The sequence below is a fragment of the Myotis nattereri genome (genome assembly GCF_964212035.1).
Source record: "Myotis nattereri genome assembly, chromosome: 20".
In the NCBI taxonomy this organism is placed as follows: domain Eukaryota; kingdom Metazoa; phylum Chordata; class Mammalia; order Chiroptera; family Vespertilionidae; genus Myotis; species Myotis nattereri.
In genome coordinates, this window is record NC_138096.1 from 5,098,654 (window position 1) to 5,118,862 (window position 20,209).

The following is a 20,209-nucleotide window of genomic DNA, read 5'->3' on the forward strand; positions in this document are numbered from 1 at the left end:
TGTGCACATTTCGGGGGGAGACTCAGTTCTGTGTGAACCCCAGGGAGCATGATGCTTCCCTTCTTGCTGGGAACTGGAAACCGAGCTCATTGCATCTCGATGCACTTACTGTGGAGGTCACGCAGCTGTTGTTTCTAGTCAGAGCAGCAGCGACAGAGGAGCCGACAGAGCCCCAGATCTGTGGCACGCAGCCAAAGCCTACAAAAATACTGTGCAGACATACACTGCATGATTTCCATCCACTTAAAGCAGGTGACACCTCACAAGACTTCTAGGTAACATTTATTTCTTGACAGAAAGACACTGAGGATGAAGTCCGAGATATAATCCGCAGTAATATTCATTTACAAGGCAAGGTAAGCCACATTTGTTCTAAAGCACATTTAGTATCTATACATTGGTTATTCTCTCTTTAGAATAGTACGCAGAGTAATGTTATTTTAGCAGTTAACACATTGCCAACCAGTAGTTTTATTGCTAGCTTTACCCAGTGGCCAGATAAGTTTCTATTGAATGAGTACAAAAAACATTTTACATAAATGTTAAAGGCACGCTTTAAAATTAAATACCCATTGCATTTTGAAGTTATTACATGTTCTTATAAGCTAATATCTTTTTAAAATATGGTACTTTATAAAACACTGTGTAATATGAAGCGAGAATTCTTGTGGTCTGTCCACAATGTGTTAAGATAGTGAAAATATGTTATTTTAACCAGTCATTATCCTACTTCAAGTCCTTTGATATTAAAGACCCTCAAAATAACAAATGTATTTTTAAAGTCGATCATCAGAAACTTCGCTTGTTTAGGGAAATCTTTCCAACCACCACCAGGTTAGGTTAAGCCTCCTGGTGCCTTACGTTTCTTTGCAGTAGCCCTCATCACAGCTGCAAACATGTGTTTCATGTTTGTCTTCACACGAGATAGTAGATTTCTGAGTGCAGGTGCCCTGGGTCTTGGTCTTTGCGTGTGTTCAGACACTGTGCTATGCGCATGCATGACTGCAGACCCCCCCCACCCCCCCGTCAGCAGTGCGTCCCCCCTTTTACATCGTAACCTGATATTTCCTGCGCTTTCCTCTCTGCTCCGCAGTTGGAGGATCCTGCTATTAGATGGCAAATGGCTCTTTACAAAGACCTGCCGAACAGGCCTGAGGACAGTGCCGATCCCGAGAAGATGGTGGAGAGAGTCCTGGACATAGCGAGCGTGCTCTTCCATCTTGAGCAGGTCAGACTGGCTGCCGATTCGGTCTGGTTTGCCCCACCCGTCGATGGTAAAGAGGACGTGTGTCAGGCTGTTAACCACGTCCAACAGTCCTATGTTCAGCGCACTCATCATAAAGAACATAGGACTCAGGCGTTCTTAGCATCTAGCGTGTACAAGTTCTAAGCTTATGATTTTTGTAGCTATGTATAGACAATGTATTCAGAGAGATTAACACCTTTATTTTATTATTTTATTTAAAATAGTTCCAAGATAACACAGAGAGAACCCACAGTGAGTGTCATCAGCCGTTGGGCCTCATGACAGCACCTGCCTGACGGGCACACAAACTAGTAAAATGCCCTGACTCCCCGGAGTTTTGTCATCTAAACATTTACAGAACATACTAGTTGCACATTAATAAACATTTCCCTTTTATTCCTGTTTTATATTATCTGATGCTCTCCTGTCCCTGCCCTGCCAGTTAAATAACACCACTGCCTTAGGCTTCATCACTACGATGAGATGAAACTAGGTACTCACACCGTATGGCTACTGACGTGCTTTTACATTCTGTAACACCATAATATGAGTAATAGAATGTAATATGATAGAATATAATATAGGAAATTTAAAGTGTCCCTATTTCCATAATATTTCCATGAAACATTAAATAAATACAAATTGTCATCCATCAACAGATGACAAGGTTTGAGGTAATGATATCTGAAGTGCTATATAAAGTCAGAGTTGTGTTTCCCGAATTATGCATATATTTAAGTAGATGCTAATTAAATGCTAATTAAATTTAATTAATTAAATGCTAATTAAATGGCCGCAGGGGACAATTTCTGGTGTCATCACACTACCATAAGTCTTTTTTAAAACTATATTTTACTGATTTTTTTACAGAGAGGAAGGGAGAGACATAGAGAGTTAGAAACATCGATCAGCTGCCTCCTGCACACCCCCTACTGGGGATGTGCCCACAACCAAGGTACATGCCCTTGACCAGAATCGAACCTGGGACCCCTCAGCCTGCCGGCCGACGCTCTATCCACTGAGCCAAACCAGTCAGGGCCATAGTTTTTAATTCTTCCTAGTTTTCATGTACATGTCTGGATTTGCTTGAATGAATTTGTTTTCACTGGCAGGGTTAGAGCCCAGCAGTGTTTTGTCTCCCTTCACAAGGTCCTTGAGAAGAACCTGGAAGTGGGTCGTTGTCAGAAGGTGTTCATTGAGCCTCTAGAGCAGCGGTTCTCAACCTGTGGGTCACGACCCCTTTGGCGGTCGAACAACCCTTACACAGGGGTCGCCTCAGACCATCCTGCATATCAGATATTTACATTATGATTCATCACAGTAGCAACATTACAGTTATGACGTAGCAACGAAAATAATTTTATGGTTAGGTCACCACATGAGGAACTGTCTTTAAAGGGCCAGTGGGTCGTTGTCAGAAGGTGTTCATTGATCCTCTAGAGCAGTGGTTCTCAACCTTCTGCTCCCAGAAACAAGCGCCGCCCATTACATAAGTTGCTTTGTTAACATTTCTAAACCACTGTCGCCCAGACATCCTTAACGTTTTCTCCAAGCATTAGCACATTCATCTTTTGACGGTTTACTGCAAAGGGTAGTAAACTTAGCTTTTTTTTTTTTTTAGCTAACAACATTTTTATTTCTTCCAGAAATCTACATGTATGCGTTGGAGATGTTACAGTATGGGAAGTACAGTGTTCACTTGCCTAGAGATTACTGATTAATTTAGAATTACATGTTGGGACTTTTCTCTCTAATACTTATGATTAATCTCTTTTTCTCTCTCAGAGTTCCGAACACCGTTAGCTAAATAAATAACTCACTTGCATCATTTACTACAGCTTTCAAATTCTCATTTGTCCCTGTCTAACAAAATGTATATTTTAACATTTTTGCAAAATTAAACCTTGTTAGTTACTCCTAGTAATGTGTTCCTGAAGCCGGGTCATCTCCTTCCCATCCTGTTACACTGATGGACAATAGGCTTTTCATGAGAATTCCCCTTGACTGCCTCTGTGCTCACTGCCGTAGTGCTTATGATGAATTAGTGAAAATGGATCCAGGAGTAAAAGTGGGTTAATTTTTTGTGTAGCCAGAAACTATCTTTTAGAACCATAACCAAATTCTGAAAGGATACAAACTGATAGTTTAGAGAATGGTTTTATATTTCTTTGATTTTAGAGATGACATAGCTTCTAAAGTACACACTATTGGGAAAATATTTTATTTTTGTGGATAAAAATATATAACATTTCAAAGTATTTCAAATTTAGGACATGGGCTTTTCCATAAATGTAAAGTATTTTTTTGAATTTAAATTGCAGAAGATTTTAGCTAAAAGGCATGGCTGTCCATCAAGCTTTGAGGCTCTCTTGGGTTCACGGGCTGTCTGTGTCTTCCTCCAGGTGGAGCACCCTCAGAGGTCGAAGAAGGCCGTGTGGCACAAGCTGCTCTCGAAGCAGCGGAAACGGGCGGTGGTGGCCTGCTTCCGCATGGCCCCTCTCTACAACCTGCCAAGGTCAGAACTCTTCCATGGTGGCTGTTTCTTAATCCTCACCCAAGGATATGTTTGTTTATTTGAGAGAGAGAGAGAGAGAGAGAGAGAGAGAGAGAGAGAGAGAGAGAGAGGGAGAGAGAGAGAGAGAGAGAGAGAGACATTGATGTGTAAGAGAGAAACATCATCACCTCCTGTAAGGGCCTCAACTAGGGGTGGAATCCATTTCCCGGGTATGTGGCCCTGACTAGGAATTGAACCTGCATCCATTTTGGTGTACGGGACAACACTCTAACCAACTAAGCCACCCAGCCGGGACTCGAGTTTATAACAGAATAAAATTAGTTTTCCCTAATAAGCGATGGGGTCTACCATCTATCTTAATATGAGTACGATAGTGCAAGAGAAGAATAGATGTATTGGCTCTTGTGTCTAATCATTGACCTTGATTTTCTTGGTTGGGAACCCTCAGAGAACTGTGGTCTGCAATGCATTTATTAAATGACCTCTGTACGGAGGCCGTGAGGCGGGTAGCGTGAGACGGCCTTGACCTAATGTGAGGCTAAGATAGTGGTCAAGTTTCTTACCTGACTTCATTGTAGTTTTCTCTCTGAACCATAAGATCTGCCTCATACACTTGTTCCGATTATTGAAGGGGCTGAGACACACAGAGTGTTAGAAATGACCTTGCCACAGGGATTATGATTCTTTGGGGGAAAGAGCTGATATGGAACCAACTTATGGGAGTGAAGTGGACCCGTTTGACTGCTCATCGCCTTCTCTTAGAGACGGGCAGGCCCTCTTGTTAGCAGAAAAGTGACGTGCGCATCCAGTCACTCGGTGCCCAGGGTTCCTCCGCAGCCTCTTACCCTAAGACACTGCTCTTCCCTCTCTGAAGTTGGTACGAGGGCGTCCTCCACATCCCACGGAAAACAGGACCCTCACAGCGACATCCGACCACACCCTCATTGTGCAGGCTGGGCGCTTCCTCCTTGTTCTGGGGCGCCATGGCCACCGCTGCCTGGAGCACCCCCTTCAGTGCTGGCTGCTTGTCTCTCTGATTCAAATTTGGATTCTTTAGACTTTTGTCCAGTTTTATACCCTCAGCACCTAGAATGCTGGCAGTCAGTAAGTGGATGGATGGATGAATGAGTTAATGCTGTAAGGGGCATCACACTTTCCTTGTCACCGAGACCTCCGCTGCTTTGCCATCTTGTCACACTGCGTATACAGCCAGGCGCTGCTCCTAAATTCTCTGACTCGACCACGGTGTCACCGTTAGTCCCGTGGAACGTCCCTCTCTGGTTACTCCGTGTGGCCCCTCTCTGAGTCTCAGCCGTTTTCTCTGAACTGTGCTCGCCCCTTCCCACGGTACCTCCTCACGCCCTGGCTTCCTGCCTCCTGTCAGGTTGGTGGCAGCAGATCCCGAGCTGGTGTCTCCAACACTGTGTTTGAAATTGTGCTTCTCTTGTAGGCATCGGGCCGTCAATCTTTTCCTTCAGGGGTATGAGAAGTCCTGGATTGAGACAGAGGAGCATTACTTTGAGGATAAACTGATAGAAGACTTGGCGGTATGTCTCTCATGGGCGTGTGCAATGAAAGGGCTCTGGGCCCCACGTGTGAGCCGTCACCGTGCAGCATTGGAGAGAAAACCTCGTCGCAGAGGATAGGTCCTGGGAAACTTTATTCTCAATTGTTAATGCATTCCGTGTTTAGGAGAGAATTCCGAGTTTAAGGTCAATTATGCAAGTTTCTTATTAACTTTGAGGGGGAGTATTTTGTTACCCTTTTAAATTCATCTTCAAGGCACCTTTAAACACCTCAGAACCAGGATAAAACTATAGAAGCTGAACCATAAAGAAGTTACTCACCAAACATAAGTTGAAGGTGAACAAAAGCAAGTGAAAAGTAGTGGGGTTTTTTTTCTAATATATTTGTATTGATTTCTGAGAGGAAAGGAGAGAGAAATAGAAACATCAGTGATGAGAGAGAATCATTGATCAGCTGCCTCTTGCATGCCCCACACTGGGGATCGAGCCTGCAACCCGGGCACGTGCCCTTGACCAGAATCAAACCTGGGACCCTTCAGACTACAGGTTGACCCTCTTATCCACTGAGCCAAACCAGCTAGGGTAAAAGTAGGTGGTTTTAAAGAAAATACGCAGAGCTGAGCAGGATAGAGTGGGCACAGGCAGGGTTGAGTCACATGGGTGCCGTCGAAGGCGAGGGGGCCCTTAGCCACAGCACGCGGGGAGCAGGCCCTGGGGAGCTCTGTCCATCATCCCCGGGCCGTGAACCTGTCTAAGCATCTGACCAAAACCAGCTTTTCAGGATGAGTTGTAAGCGTGCTATCGCAGACGTTGCAAACAAATTAGAGGCTAAAGGTTCCCAGCGTAAGACCTCTCATCTAAAAGGCACTTCTTTGTCATAGTTATCAGGGAATATAGTGGATAAACCAATTCAGTGCATAAAAGCTGAATCTTGATGACCCTCAGATATTTTAACTGAATTCAAATTGTCTTCATAATTAAAACAACCATAGAATATTGGCTACATTGTAGAATTTTACCCAGATTCTGCAACATTAAAACCTTAAAGCCAGGGAAAAAAACATCATGTATGTACAGAGAAAACGCAAGTGTAAGTAAGTAAATGAAGGTATAAAATTCATTGTCATTCAACAAAAAGTCAGGGTTAATTAATTTTACAATCAGTAAAAATGCTTCATAATTTTCCTCATGGTAAAAGACCTATCCAATAGTACAAATTTATTTTTTAAGTCTTAAGAGTAAATGATAGTGGAAAAAAATAACTGACATACACGTATTCACACACTCACATGTATACAACTTCCAGTCATGCACACTCACACATACACTTATGCACACACGCTCACCCACATATTCACATACTTGTGTGCACGCACTCATGCACACACACACATTCATACACATTCACACTGCCACAGCGGAGAAGGGCTTTCCTTGTACTCATTGTTTCAGCCCTCACACTGCTCCTGGGTCTGATTGGACGCCTCATTGCCATGTGAATTTATCAATTTACTTTTGTAGAAACCTGGAGCGGACCCTCCAGAGGAAGACGAAGGCACTAAGCAAGTTGATCCTCTGCATCAGCTGATCCTTCTGTTCAGCCGAACAGCCTTAACGGAGAAATGGTATGGCTGGCAGGGTTCCTGTGAGACAGAGGACGAAGGAAGAGCCGTGTCTCGAGTCTCTTCCTGTCTTCACCCTCCGTGTCACCTGGGCTTGTCAGGAGAGAGCCCGTCAGAGTTAGGACCAGTCGGGCACACAGCTGTCAGTTTCAAGCTTTAATATCTCCTCTAGTTTTTCTTAACAACTTTGTAATTACCTGAATTAGTTGATTCTGAATCGTCTTACAAAAGCAAATGTTAGTACCGAAAACATATGGAGACCAGTAGTGACGAACTGTCCCAGGTCGATTATGGTGCCATTGTGCAGGAGCCCTGAAGGGGTGGGGAAGCCAGCATCTCACAGGGAAGTTTCTTCGCGTCTGTTTTAAGGGCATCCTCCACTGTTCTTGACTAAAATTGACCAAAGCCACAAAACACAGACCTCTGTGGAGTTAAATAGGAAATGCACTCAGAGACCTGAGAATCACAGTGTGCCCAGCACCTGCCCTTACAGGCCCTGCGTAGACGGGCTCCGAGAGAGACACCTCAGAGGGTCCTGAGCGGTCCTGTGGCCGGAGTAACACACATCTCTCCCTCTCACCACGGCGACCAGCCTCCTCTCACGCCTTCCCCCCTACTGTTTCCTGACTAGCAAGGTCATCTCATCCCTATGCTTAGAGCAGCTCTCTGTCTGGCATTGGCAGGCTCTGAGGTATTTCTCACAAGTGAAGTTTTCTGATGGCTGAAGTTTAAAGCTGCTAAAATAACTTTGTAAACATGAGTGTTTTTTATGGGCTCCTTCATCAGTTAATGGCTTCCATATTCCTTAAAAAAAGGATAATAAATGTATTTAAACTCTTCTTAATTTTTAAGTAGCATTATGATTTTATAGCATAATAATTTGGGAACTCTCTCTTTTTTTAATCCTTGAGGACATTTTTCCATTTATTTTTAGAGAGAGTGGAAGGGAGGGAAAGAGGGAGGGGGAAAGAGATAGAGATAGAGAGAGAGAGAGAGAGAGAAAGAGAGAGAGAGAGAAACTGATGTGAGAGAGACGTATCAATTGGATTGGTGGCCTCCCGCATGAGCCTCGACTTGGGCCGGGAATCGAACCTACAATCCAGGTACATGTCCTGGACCAGGAATCGAACCCATGACCCTTCAGTGCGCAGGCCAACGCTTTAACTGCTGGGCCACATGGGCCAGGTCAATTTGGAGTCTTTGTCAAACATCAGATCTCACTTCTGCTGCCAGAAGCCTCTGCCTCCTTTAAATTTGCTTGTTTCAACTTTTGAAGCTTCAAGAAAATGTGTTTGTGTGCAAATCGACAGACCGTTTATTTTGTGAGACCAGGGTCTCTTCCAGGAGGTCGGGGGACTGTGTTCAGTAGGTCTGAGGTCCTTCTCTCCGACGCTGTGATATTTTCGAATGATTACTTTGCCCAAGTTTTCATTTCATTTTAAACATGTATATTTGTTGAAAAATATGGGTTATTTTGGAAGTGACGGTAATTTTGCATATGACTAGCCTTAAAAACAATGGTGTTCTTTTTTCTTGTTTTCCATAGCAAACTGGAGGAGGATTTTTTATACATGGCTTATGCAGATATTATGGCAAAGGTAAATAAACGCCACTCTTGATTTTAAAGTGTAATTTTAATAAAGGGAAATAATTTTTAACCGACAAGGGATAAGAATGTCTTTCTGGCTTAAAATAAAATGCTGTTAAACCTTAGAAACCTACGGTGCATTCAGCTCAACTTTCCACTTGTTCCATGAATCTCTGTTCTGACTTCCTTGACCAGTATTATGGTTTCCTCCTTTCACATTGACTTATGGAGAGCTCACTAGCTTTCCAAGCATCCATTCATTCAACACCTATTCACTGGGCATCAAGGTATTGGAGATGACATGGTGAGTGAGAAAGAAAGGCACATACCCTGCCTTCTTGGAGTTTACTATCTGATGGGGAAGACACCATTTAAACATCGAAAACGATGACAAGAAGCCTGGGAGTTTAGTGTGGGAGGAGCAGGTTATGTAGCACAGTCATGAGTTACAATGACATGCTTTTAAGCTATAAAATTCATATCTGTTTGCTTTTGCACCTGGTTGAATGAATGAATGAATGTGACAAACCTTTAGAAGCTGTCATTGAGGGACGGAAGGACGACATTTGTATCTTCCCTCCACTCTGGCTTCAGTTCTAGACTCAGCGGACTGTGAATCATTGAATTTAAAGTATTTTTCTGATTTATAACTTAAATTTAACTTAAATTTAACCACGTGCCTCCATGTGCTTCACTGATACACCGTGTGCTTATCAGCCATAAGAAATCCTTAGAAGGGTTGGAATAATCCACTTTGAAGATTTCTTCCTGCCGTAGGTCTTAGTCACATGATTCTTCCAATTCCAAACCACAATGATAATAGCCGTTCAGATTTATTAAAAGCTTATTATTTTTCAGACACTTGCTCTTAAGTGGCAAACAATTTACATATATTAATTCATGTGATCTGCTGAAGACGTGGGTATTCTTTTCTGAATCCCACCTTAAATATGAGGACACTAAGCCAGAGAGGTGAAGGAACTAGCCCTGGACTAAGCAGCAGACGCTGGGGACAGCAGGATTGGAGCCAGGCGTCTGCGTCCTGAAGCCTGTTGCCAACCACACCACTCTGCCCCCGAAAGAACTCCAGCGAGGGGATTAGTTGCCAGTAAAATGGCACATGGATTAGCACAGCTCCTGTCTCATTTCTGGGAGAATAACTAAAAAAATACAATGTTTTATCATTTTTTAATAAAAGTGTTAGCAGTTACGTTTTCACTTTTCTCCTTTGGACACAGTACAATAAAAAATGAACTTAGAAAGCAAGTGATGACAAGATGTACTTTAATTAATGGGCACAGCTCTCGCTTAGTTTGAATGCGTGGCTATTGCAGGTTCCTGCGCAGTATCTGCACCAGTGCATGGTGACGGCGGCGTCACCAAGAGAAACGGGATGCTTGTCCCAAAGCTTGCACTCTGGGTTGAGCAAGGCAAACACGTGATTAAGTAGTATGTGTAGTATGATATTTGCCGCATAATCATCTCCATGAAATATATGAAATTGTTCATTGATATTTTAATTTTGTAAAAGCACAGTGAAATTTTCTTTTAGGGCATGAACCCATTGGTGATGTCATCTAAGGTTATGGTACCTACATGACATATATTTAAACACTGTTGGTAATAAATTAATGCAAGTGATTTTGTCTTCTGTGCTTAAATTCTTTTGTATTTTGTGCCTCGACATACTCTAATCCTGTTGACCTTTTTCCATTGTTCTGTTCTGCAGAGTTGTCATGATGAAGATGACGATGACAGTGAAGAAGAGGTGAAGAGTTTTGAAGTAAGATGGATCTTTCTAGACTTGCCTTTGTCCACTTGGAAGCATTGTTTCATAGCTCATAACTGACATTTCTGTTTCTTGCTTCATGGCTTATCGCAGCTTATTGTGTCAAGGAGCTGCATGTCGGAAGCTGGGTGGACAGTCTGGGTCCTACCATGCGCTGCCCTAACTCCAGGGAACGTAGAATAGCTAACCGGTCAGACGCACCCATATGTTCAGAATGAGTGCTGCCGAGGCCCCGAGATGAGGTGGCTTCATCTCGGCGAAGGCCGTGATCTAAAATGCCTGACAAGCCCTAACTGGTTTGGCTCAATGGATAGAGCGTCGGCCTGGGAACTCAAGGGTCCCAGGTTCGATTCCGGTCAAGGGCATGTACCTTGGTTGCAGGCACATACCCAATAGGGAGTGTGCAGGAGGCAGCTAATTGATGTTTCTCTCTCATCGATGTTTCTAACTCTCTATCCCTCTCCCTTCCTCTCTGTAAGAAATCAATAAAATATATAATATAATAAATAAATAAAATAAAATGCCTGACAGACACGCATATTTACTGCAGGGCAGCATGACTTCGAGTATTTAACTGAAGCCCTGGTTTGACATTTTTTGGAATTGAAGTCAGAGGTATGGCCTCCTGTGCCTTCTGCTCAGTCAGTCACTCATCCTCGCACATATGGGGCTCACGGCGCCGCTGGCTTGCATGAGGCAGGAGGGCGGGTCCCTAGGACCACCTTCTAGCTTATGGTTATTTTCTCAAACCTCTCAGCTCTTAAATATCCCATCAAGATACCGCTCAATGTTAACCAGCCAGAAGGAAAGGCAAGCTTACTAGTATTTCCCCCCTCTGCTTAGACTATACTTTGCTTTTGATGAGAAAAAGTAGGTGGTGTTAACTACCAGTCTCCTTATTTATTGTTTTTGTTTGCTTGCTTGCTTGTCTTCAGAATTTTCAAAGCAATATTAAGTGGAAGGAAGTAGATTAGATCTTTTTAATTTTCCTGTTGATTTCTATGTCTGGACTCTGGGCTAGAAGTCTGGAGGACATTAGGACCCAGCAGTGAGTCTTTAGTTCAGTGGCCCCACCAGGAGGTGTAGGTGAGGACCGGACACAGTGCCTTTTTCAGGAACAGTTGACATCAGCATCTGTGCTGCGTGGAAGTCCATGTGTAAGAGTCCATGTGTAAGAAGTACAGAAACAGACTGGTTTGTGAATGACCTAGGACTAGTGCTGGCTGCGGGAAATGCCGAGGTTAATTTCGTTATGGCACTATAATCCTTTCTTACGTGTGTGTATTCTGTTCTCATATCCATCTTTATTGATAAGTGGGTTGTGAGCAGCAAATGACGTGTTCTGAAAGTGTAACCGCGTGTGGTCTACAGCTGTCTTCAGAGCAGTTGTTTATTGCTATTTTGCTTCTGTCCTCACCCTTCCTAAGGTCACGGGATCCCAGCGCAGCAAGGTAACTGTACATGTGTGTGTATGTGTCTGGGTCTGAGTTCGGTTTCTGTGACATTTACCTTTTTGTTAGACCCAACGTCTCAGATTCTTTTGTAACAACAGAAGGTCTTGCAATCCTTTAACATGTTTTGTAGCTCCAATGCTACTGGTCTCTTCAGCGTCCCTTCCTTGACACAGGTTTATCCTTCTTGCAATTTCAGTCGCTTGTGATTTGAAATTGTGTGTTACATGGTAACTTCGAGCTGCCCACATGCTGGGCCGGAGGATCCCCGCCCTGCCGGTGGTGGACTTCACGGAGCGCGTCTGGCCCACGCCTCTGGATGCTTTTACACCAGTCTCGTCACGTGAAAACAGACGTGACAAGTGGCATTCCTGGTGACATGGGAAATAAGTCTCTTTTCCATTCTGCTAGTGATACCTTCCATTAGTAATTAGAGACTACAGCCCACAGTTTTAACGTTAATTTCAGCATTTCAGTCTAGGATAAGAACTTGATAATTATTTCTACCTCTTACTATTTTGAATAGCTAAGTCCTTGTAAAATTTGCTACGAGGAAACATTTTGATCTAGAAATACAAAAATAATCTGAGATACAAAAAATGGGGCATTATAAGGAAAAGTTCCACAAGGAATAAAGCAAAGCTCAGGAAACATGGAAAGCAAGGTGGGGACCAGCATGCAAGGATTTGCGGGCTCTTTTCTTCTTCAGTCTCATGTCCATGTTCCTCCTAGGATCCCACTTAACTGGCCCCATTGAACTCTACAGTCGATTGCCCTGCTTCTTCTAGAATACTTTCCCTACATATTTAACAATTGATTGCATATTTAGTTCATTATTATATGTAACCATTTTTAAATTTGAGTCTACTTCAATATTAAAACTAACAATGACAGTTAAATCTTATAAAGAGGTCAGAATTAATGAAACAAGAAGAAATGTTTGACAATTACGAGAAATGTTCATTACTGCAGTTGAATGCTATATTTAGGTTGGAATTTTTTATAAACCAAAGCAATTAATAATGATAAGTAATAATGTTTCAAGTCAAGTGACTTCATATTTCTCAGCATGTCATCTAAGAGCTTTGGTACCAGAGTGGACCACATTTTTAAACTACAATTTTGTAAAATATATAGAACATTATTCGGATGGTTCCTTCTTCTACTTCATTCTCTAAGATCTGAGGGAGTGAAATGAAAAAAACGATAATGCAGTGAAAGCATTTTAGCGGCATGTTAAGGTGCCATAAGATAGATTTAGTACTTACTGAAGCGCCTACATTAATGACAGTGGAGCCTTCCTTGCCAAAGCTGGAGGGATGGAGCGTTAACTTGCTTTCGGGAACATTTTTCTCAAATATTAGGCAGCTTGCACATCCTTTGGCAGATGCCCGACTTCTCATTCGCGAGCGTTTTCTGATGAGGCCCTGAGGTCCCGTTACTCGTAGTGTTGATTAGAGAGATTTCCTGTGTCTTGAATAGTAAATGTGTCCGTGGCAGAGTTGACGTTCAGTGATGAAGAGACCAGCGCGCGCTCTCCCGGCGGGCTCACTGCAGGCTCAGGCACAGCCGGACGGGCATCATTGCCGCCGCAGCTCCTGCTCCCATCCAGCCTGTGCACTGTTTCGTGTGCAAGACCCATGCGCTGTAGCTCTGCCCAGCGATGACAGCATTTTTATCTGGCCTCCAACGACCTGATTTTGAATAGAATCCATTTTTCGGTAAATTCTGGAAGAATGAACTGGCTATAAGATGTACCCTTTCTAATAGCCACATAAATTGGATCTTTGAATAGGTTTATTTCCTTTCTTTCATCGGGGCACGGCAATCTGAATTAGAAGGCCTCCTGAATCTTCCAACAAGATAACCCTGAATATAAAAAGTTGAAGGGATAGCTATATATATAAAATACTGAACAAATTATTTCTTTTCTCAAGAGGATGTATAATGTTTAGTTCCCACTGCAGAAGCTCAGTGGGGGAGGGGATGGATTTGATGCCATTGTCTCTCGAATGCTCATGCCTGTGGCTGCCATCTGCCAGCTGCACTTTCCTATAATGAAATTGTTAATTCCAAGGAAAGCCCTCATGTTGTAGCCCAGATTCCCTAGGAAACAGAGCAAAGAGATTATGTGCTAGCACTTCATTGGGGTAGGGATGTTGCAATCACAGGGAGTGTGAGAGGTAGAGACCCACACAGGGAAAGAGAGACACCAGGCCAGGCACCTGGGTTGCCACAGCTGCTCAGGGAGACAGACCGTGTGCACCTGGGACAGTGCGCCTGGGAGGGAGGGCGAGCACCTCATCTGGTCCGTCCCACCTCCTGGCTACTCTGCAATGGAACCGTTTGCCTAAGGGAACATGCAACTTGTGGGGCTGTTCTTCTTCTCCACGCCGCCCCCCCCCCCGCCCTTTCTTTGTAACCTTGGAATAATTTAAAGACTACACAGCAGTGGGCTGAAGGAATAATGTTAATTTAAGACCCTGGGGGCAGTTTTAAAAGGGAATCTGGGGTCGGGCAGGGAAAGTTGCCTTTAAGAAGGTACTTCAAAGTGCAATGTCCCTAGGGGAGATAGTTTTAAAATGGTCTGTCTCCAGTTTGCTTAAAAGAGCAGGCCTGTCCCAGGCTGGTGTTGCTCAGTGGTTGAGCTTCCTCTCTTGAACCAAGAGGTCCCTGTTCATTTCCTGGTCAGGGCACATGCCCAGGTTGTGGGCTCTATCCCCAGTGTGGGCATGCAGAAGGCAGGCAATCAATGTTTCCCTCTCATCGATGTTTCTATCTCTCTCTCCCTCTCTATCTAAAAATCAATAAAACATATTTTTTTTAAAAAAACAAACAGGTCTGCAGTAAATTTGAAAAGAAAGTATTTTTCCCCCTACCTAATCCATCATTTTATTGTCTGAAAACTTCTGGCCTAGTGGTGAAGGTTTTATTTTTTTATGTTGGGATAGAATTCTGATGACAAGATTAAATGACACCTGAGAAGCCTTGTCAAAGACCTGAAAGGTATTGAATGAAAGTCTCGTGAGAAGAGAGCCCAACCCACCCACCAGCGGGAACTCAGGCGCCCTGACCCTCCATGTGAGGTTCGGCCCTTCCAGCCTCCAGATCACTTTCTCTCTTTTAGTTCAACATGCGACTTCAGATGAGTGTCCCCTTCACTCCTGAAGTCGTTACTATTATAGAAATTTAGATGCTATGGAAGAAAGGTGAGAGTCACCTTTGCCCAGGGGGTTTATTTTTTAAAGAAGACAACTTGACATCCTGTCTATTTCTTGATCCTCCTGACACTCATCCATCCACGTGACTTTAGTTACTGCAAAGGATTCTGGGACCTTAGCGTGTACCGTACAAATTGTTCTGGCAGAACTTTGAGCTGCCCTACGTACTTTGGGGACAGGTTGTTGTTTTTCCCTTCAAGAATATATGGTGTGCTGTCATTTTCTTTGGGTGTCCTGATGACTATCTTTATACTATGTTCTATGGGTCCGTAAAGAATTGATCTTTCTAACTCCCTTGCCTCTGTCGTTGATGAAAACGCTGGGGCCGTCCCTACGCCACTAATTTCTTACCACTGTCTTATCGAAACACCCACAACAGGAGTCAGTAACCCTGGGGAGCAAAGTCCCAGGAATCGCTCTGGCCACGGGAGGGCGGGAAAGATTGTTGGGTCTAAAAGGAAGAATCAGATGTTGCTTCCTCGTTCCAACACCCCCCGGAGAGCAGACGGGGTCTTCTCTCAATGTTCCTAAAGCTGTGTTGTATGACGATATGGTTTGTGTGTCTGTGTGGCTTTGTTTCTGTTCTGTTTTTGACTTCAGAGGAAGAGGTTTAAACATGAAGGCAAACCTTTTAGATGTCAGCATGGCTACCACAAAGCAAAGCTGCCTGTTTTTTCTTTTCTCCGCTTCCATTTAGGCCTATCACATAATTTAAGAAAAAAACTAAACATTTAACCGCAGGAGCTCTAACGATAGTGTGAAAAAAAAAACCACCCTGATCGATTTTGTTTTCGCAGCACGATATTATCAAAGATTTAAGAGCCAATTTTGCCAGCATCGGCGAGCACTCTCTGGTAACAGCTTGATGTCTGTGTCGGTTGCTTTTGGTTTAAAGGTTTCTTTTATCATTTGTTTGAGCCCATTTCTTCCCCCCTCCTTTTAGTTTCCTTTATTTTTCATATTCTGTAACCAGCAAGCCTTCATTTTTTAAACCTCTTCCATCTCCCAGTGTCTCTTCCGTACTTTGGATGGAAAGTTTATGGCAGCAAAGTGGACCCTCTGCTGCAGCTCCTGCTCTGAGGTCACCTCTGTTTTGGCCGTTGTGTTTATGGACATGATGCTGGTCGAGCGTGTCATGTCCCGTTGACTAAGCTTCCCTCCCGCGCCATCAATGGGCTCGCTGTCACAGGGCTCTATGCAACGTCCACTCTGCAACTTGTACTGCTTAGCTGTCTCAGTTCTCCAGCGTCTGGGCCGCTCCAGTGAAGGAGCCTTCAGTCTTGACTTCGCTGTGCCTTTATATTTTCTCCTGATTTTCTTCTTTATGTTCTCAGTGGTAGTTTGAGTGGAACCGAGCAAACTCCAGCCATTGCCCCAGCAACACCATGCAGCATTGTTTGTTGCCGCCAGAGAATACAAAATATAAAGGCACATGGCTTTATTCCTTGGGGGGCACGGGGGGGGGGGCACTGGGGAGAGGTTTCATAAGTCCCTACGTAGGCAAAGCCTACTCTTTATCCATATCAGCTTTCAATTTTGCTTAAACTCCAACTCGTCTCATTCAGCGTTTCTCTGTCATTCAGTGATATCTGGCACTCGAGCCTTTTGCTGAGCAGTATCAAGTTATGGCCATGACACGGAGATTATTCAAAACGGGAAAACTGATGCACAAATGTATAATTCAGAAAGTGCAAGTTTCAGTGATGAAGTACAGCTACTTCAAAATGGTGGGCCAGGCTTTGGACTAATCAAATCATTCAAATTGAGCAACTCTATCCTGATGAACCAGTTGAAATAAAACCAAGAGTTGACTATGTGAACCTGTGTCTAATAACAATGTCGGTGTTGAAATGGTCCATAATGTTGTCATAGAGCCCATACATGGAGATGACTAAAATGTGGTGACTAGAAAGCTGCCTGCCGACTGACTGGTCGCCACAACATAACCGGTTGGGGTTTGTGTTCAGGAAAAGGAAATGGAGAAGCAGAAGCTTCTGTACCAGCAAGCCCGGCTGCATGAGCGCGGCGCCGCCGAGATGGTGCTGCAGACCATCAGCGCCAGCAAAGGTGAGCCCTCGGCCTGCTGCCCCCATCTCCTCCCCCCGCATCTCCTCCCCCCGCATCTCCTCCTCCCACATCTCCTCCTCCCGCATCTCCTCCTCCCGCATCTCCTCCTCCCGCATCTCCTCCTCCCGCATCTCCTCCTCCCGCACCTCCTCCTCCCGCACCTCCTCCTCCCGCACCTCCTCCTCCCGCACCTCCTCCTCCCGCACCTCCTCCTCCCGCACCTCCTCCTCCCGCATCTCCTCCTCCCGCATCTCCTCCTCCCGCACCTCCTCATCCCGCATCTCCTCCTCCCGCATCTCCTCCTCCCGCATCTCCTCCTCCCGCACCTCCTCATCCCGCATCTCCTCCTCCCGCATCTCCTCCTCCCGCATCTCCTCCTCCCGCATCTCCTCCTCCCGCACCTCCTCCTCCCGCACCTCCTCCTCCCGCATCTCCTCCTCCCGCATCTCCTCCTCCCGCATCTCCTCCTCCCGCATCTCCTCCTCCCGCATCTCCTCCTCCCGCACCTCCTCATCCCGAATCTCCTCATCCCGCATCTCCTCCTCCCGCACCTCCTCCTCCCGCATCTCCTCCTCCCGCATCTCCTCCTCCCGCATCTCCTCCTCCCGCATCTCCTCCTCCCGCATCTCCTCCTCCCGCATCTCCTCCTCCCGCACCTCCTCCTCCCGCATCTCCTCCTCCCGCACCTCCTCCTCCCGCACCTCCTCCTCCCGCATCTCCTCCTCCCGCATCTCCTCCTCCCGCACCTCCTCCTCCCGCACCTCCTCATCCCGCATCTCCTCATCCCGCACCTCCTCCTCCCGCATCTCCTCCTCCCGCATCTCCTCCTCCCGCATCTCCTCCTCCCGCATCTCCTCCTCCCGCATCTCCTCCTCCCGCATCTCCTCCTCCCGCATCTCCTCCTCCCGCATCTCCTCATCCCGCACCTCCTCATCCCGCACCTCCTCCTCCCGCATCTCCTCCTCCCGCATCTCCTCCTCCCGCATCTCCTCCTCCCGCATCTCCTCCTCCCGCATCTCCTCCTCCCGCATCTCCTCCTCCCGCACCTCCTCCTCCCGCACCTCCTCCTCCCGCATCTCCTCCTCCCGCATCTCCTCCTCCCGCACCTCCTCCTCCCGCACCTCCTCCTCCCGCATCTCCTCCTCCCGCATCTCCTCCTCCCGCACCTCCTCATCCCGCATCTCCTCTTCCCGCACCTCCTCCTCCCGCACCTCCTCCTCCCGCACCTCCTCCTCCCGCACCTCCTCCTCCCGCATCTCCTCCTCCCGCATCTCCTCCTCCCGCACCTCCTCCTCCCGCATCTCCTCCTCCCGCACCTCCTCCTCCCGCACCTCCTCCTCCCGCATCTCCTCCTCCCGCACCTCCTCCTCCCGCACCTCCTCCTCCCGCATCTCCTCCTCCCGCACCTCCTCCTCCCGCATCTCCTCCTCCCGCATCTCCTCCTCCCGCATCTCCTCCTCCCGCATCTCCTCCTCCCGCATCTCCTCCTCCCGCATCTCCTCCTCCCGCATCTCCTCCTCCCGCATCTCCTCCTCCCGCACCTCCTCCTCCCGCACCTCCTCCTCCCGCACCTCCTCCTCCCGCATCTCCTCCTCCCGCATCTCCTCCTCCCGCACCTCCTCCTCCCGCACCTCCTCCTCCCGCACCTCCTCCTCCCGCACCTCCTCCTCCCGCATCTCCTCCTCCCGCACCTCCTCCCCCCGCATCTCCTCCTCCCGCATCTCCTCTTCCCGCATCTCCTCTTCCCGCACCTCCTCCTCCCGCATCTCCTCCTCCCGCACCTCCTCCTCCCGCACCTCCTCCTCCCGCACCTCCTCCTCCCGCATCTCCTCCTCCCGCACCTCCTCCTCCCGCATCTCCTCCTCCCGCATCTCCTCCTCCCGCATCTCCTCCTCCCGCATCTCCTCCTCCCGCACCTCCTCCTCCCGCACCTCCTCCTCCCGCACCTCCTCCTCCCGCACCTCCTCCTCCCGCATCTCCTCCTCCCGCACCTCCTCCCCCCGCATCTCCTCCTCCCGCATCTCCTCCTCCCGCATCTCCTCCTCCCGCACCTCCTCCTCCCGCACCTCCTCCTCCCGCACCTCCTCCTCCCGCACCTCCTCCTCCCGCATCTCCTCCTCCCGCACCTCCTCCTCCCGCACCTCCTCCTCCCGCATCTCCTCCTCCCGCACCTCCTCCTCCCGCACCTCCTCCTCCCGCACCTCCTCCTCCCGCACCTCCTCCTCCCGCATCTCCTCCTCCCGCACCTCCTCCCCCCGCATCTCCTCCTCCCGCATCTCCTCCTCCCGCATCTCCTCCTCCCGCATCTCCTCCTCCCGCACCTCCTCCTCCCGCACCTCCTCCTCCCGCACCTCCTCCTCCCGCATCTCCTCCTCCCGCATCTCCTCCTCCCGCATCTCCTCCTCCCGCACCTCCTCCTCCCGCACCTCCTCCTCCCGCACCTCCTCCTCCCGCATCTCCTCCTCCCGCATCTCCTCCTCCCGCATCTCCTCCCCCTTCATCTCCTCCTCCCGCATCTCCTCCTCCCGCACCTCCTCCTCCCGCACCTCCTCCTCCCGCACCTCCTCCTCCCGCACCTCCTCCTCCCGCATCTCCTCCTCCCGCATCTCCTCCTCCCGCATCTCCTCCTCCCGCACCTCCTCCTCCCGCATCTCCTCCTCCCGCACCTCCTCCCCCCGCATCTCCTCCTCCCGCATCTCCTCCCCCCGCATCTCCTCCTCCCGCACCTCCTCCTCCCGCACCTCCTCCTCCCGCACCTCCTCCTCCCGCACCTCCTCCTCCCGCACCTCCTCCTCCCGCACCTCCTCCTCCCGCACCTCCTCCTCCCGCATCTCCTCCTCCCGCATCTCCTCCTCCCGCACCTCCTCCTCCCGCATCTCCTCCTCCCGCACCTCCTCCCCCCGCATCTCCTCCTCCCGCACCTCCTCCTCCCGCATCTCCTCCTCCCGCACCTCCTCCCCCCGCATCTCCTCCTCCCGCATCTCCTCTTCCCGCATCTCCTCTTCCCCCATCTCCTCCTCCCGCACCTCCTCCTCCCGCATCTCCTCCTCCCGCATCTCCTCTTCCCGCATCTCCTCCTTCCCCCATCTCCTCCTCCCGCATCTCCTCCTCCCGCATCTCCTCCTCCCGCATCTCCTCTTCCCGCATCTCCTCCTCCCGCATCTCCTCCTCCCGCATCTCCTCC

General features: G+C 47.7%; 2 protein-coding genes across 2 annotated transcripts in view; both read left to right on the plus strand.

Moving 5' to 3' along the window:
* GPR137B (G protein-coupled receptor 137B) overlaps positions 1-20,209 on the plus strand; it is a 499,787-nt gene that overhangs the window by 377,418 nt on the left and 102,160 nt on the right. The gene's annotated exons all lie outside the window — the stretch shown is intronic.
* Positions 1-20,209, plus strand: part of RYR2 (ryanodine receptor 2) — a gene marked incomplete at its 5' end in the record, with an annotated part of 202,230 nt that overhangs the window by 146,133 nt on the left and 35,888 nt on the right. Inside the window, 9 exon segments of the mRNA XM_081114327.1 lie at positions 297-356; positions 1,094-1,228; positions 3,649-3,761; positions 5,212-5,308; positions 6,809-6,912; positions 8,456-8,507; positions 10,227-10,280; positions 11,714-11,737; positions 16,926-17,025. Coding sequence (XP_080970453.1) covers positions 297-356; positions 1,094-1,228; positions 3,649-3,761; positions 5,212-5,308; positions 6,809-6,912; positions 8,456-8,507; positions 10,227-10,280; positions 11,714-11,737; positions 16,926-17,025 — 739 coding nt within the window.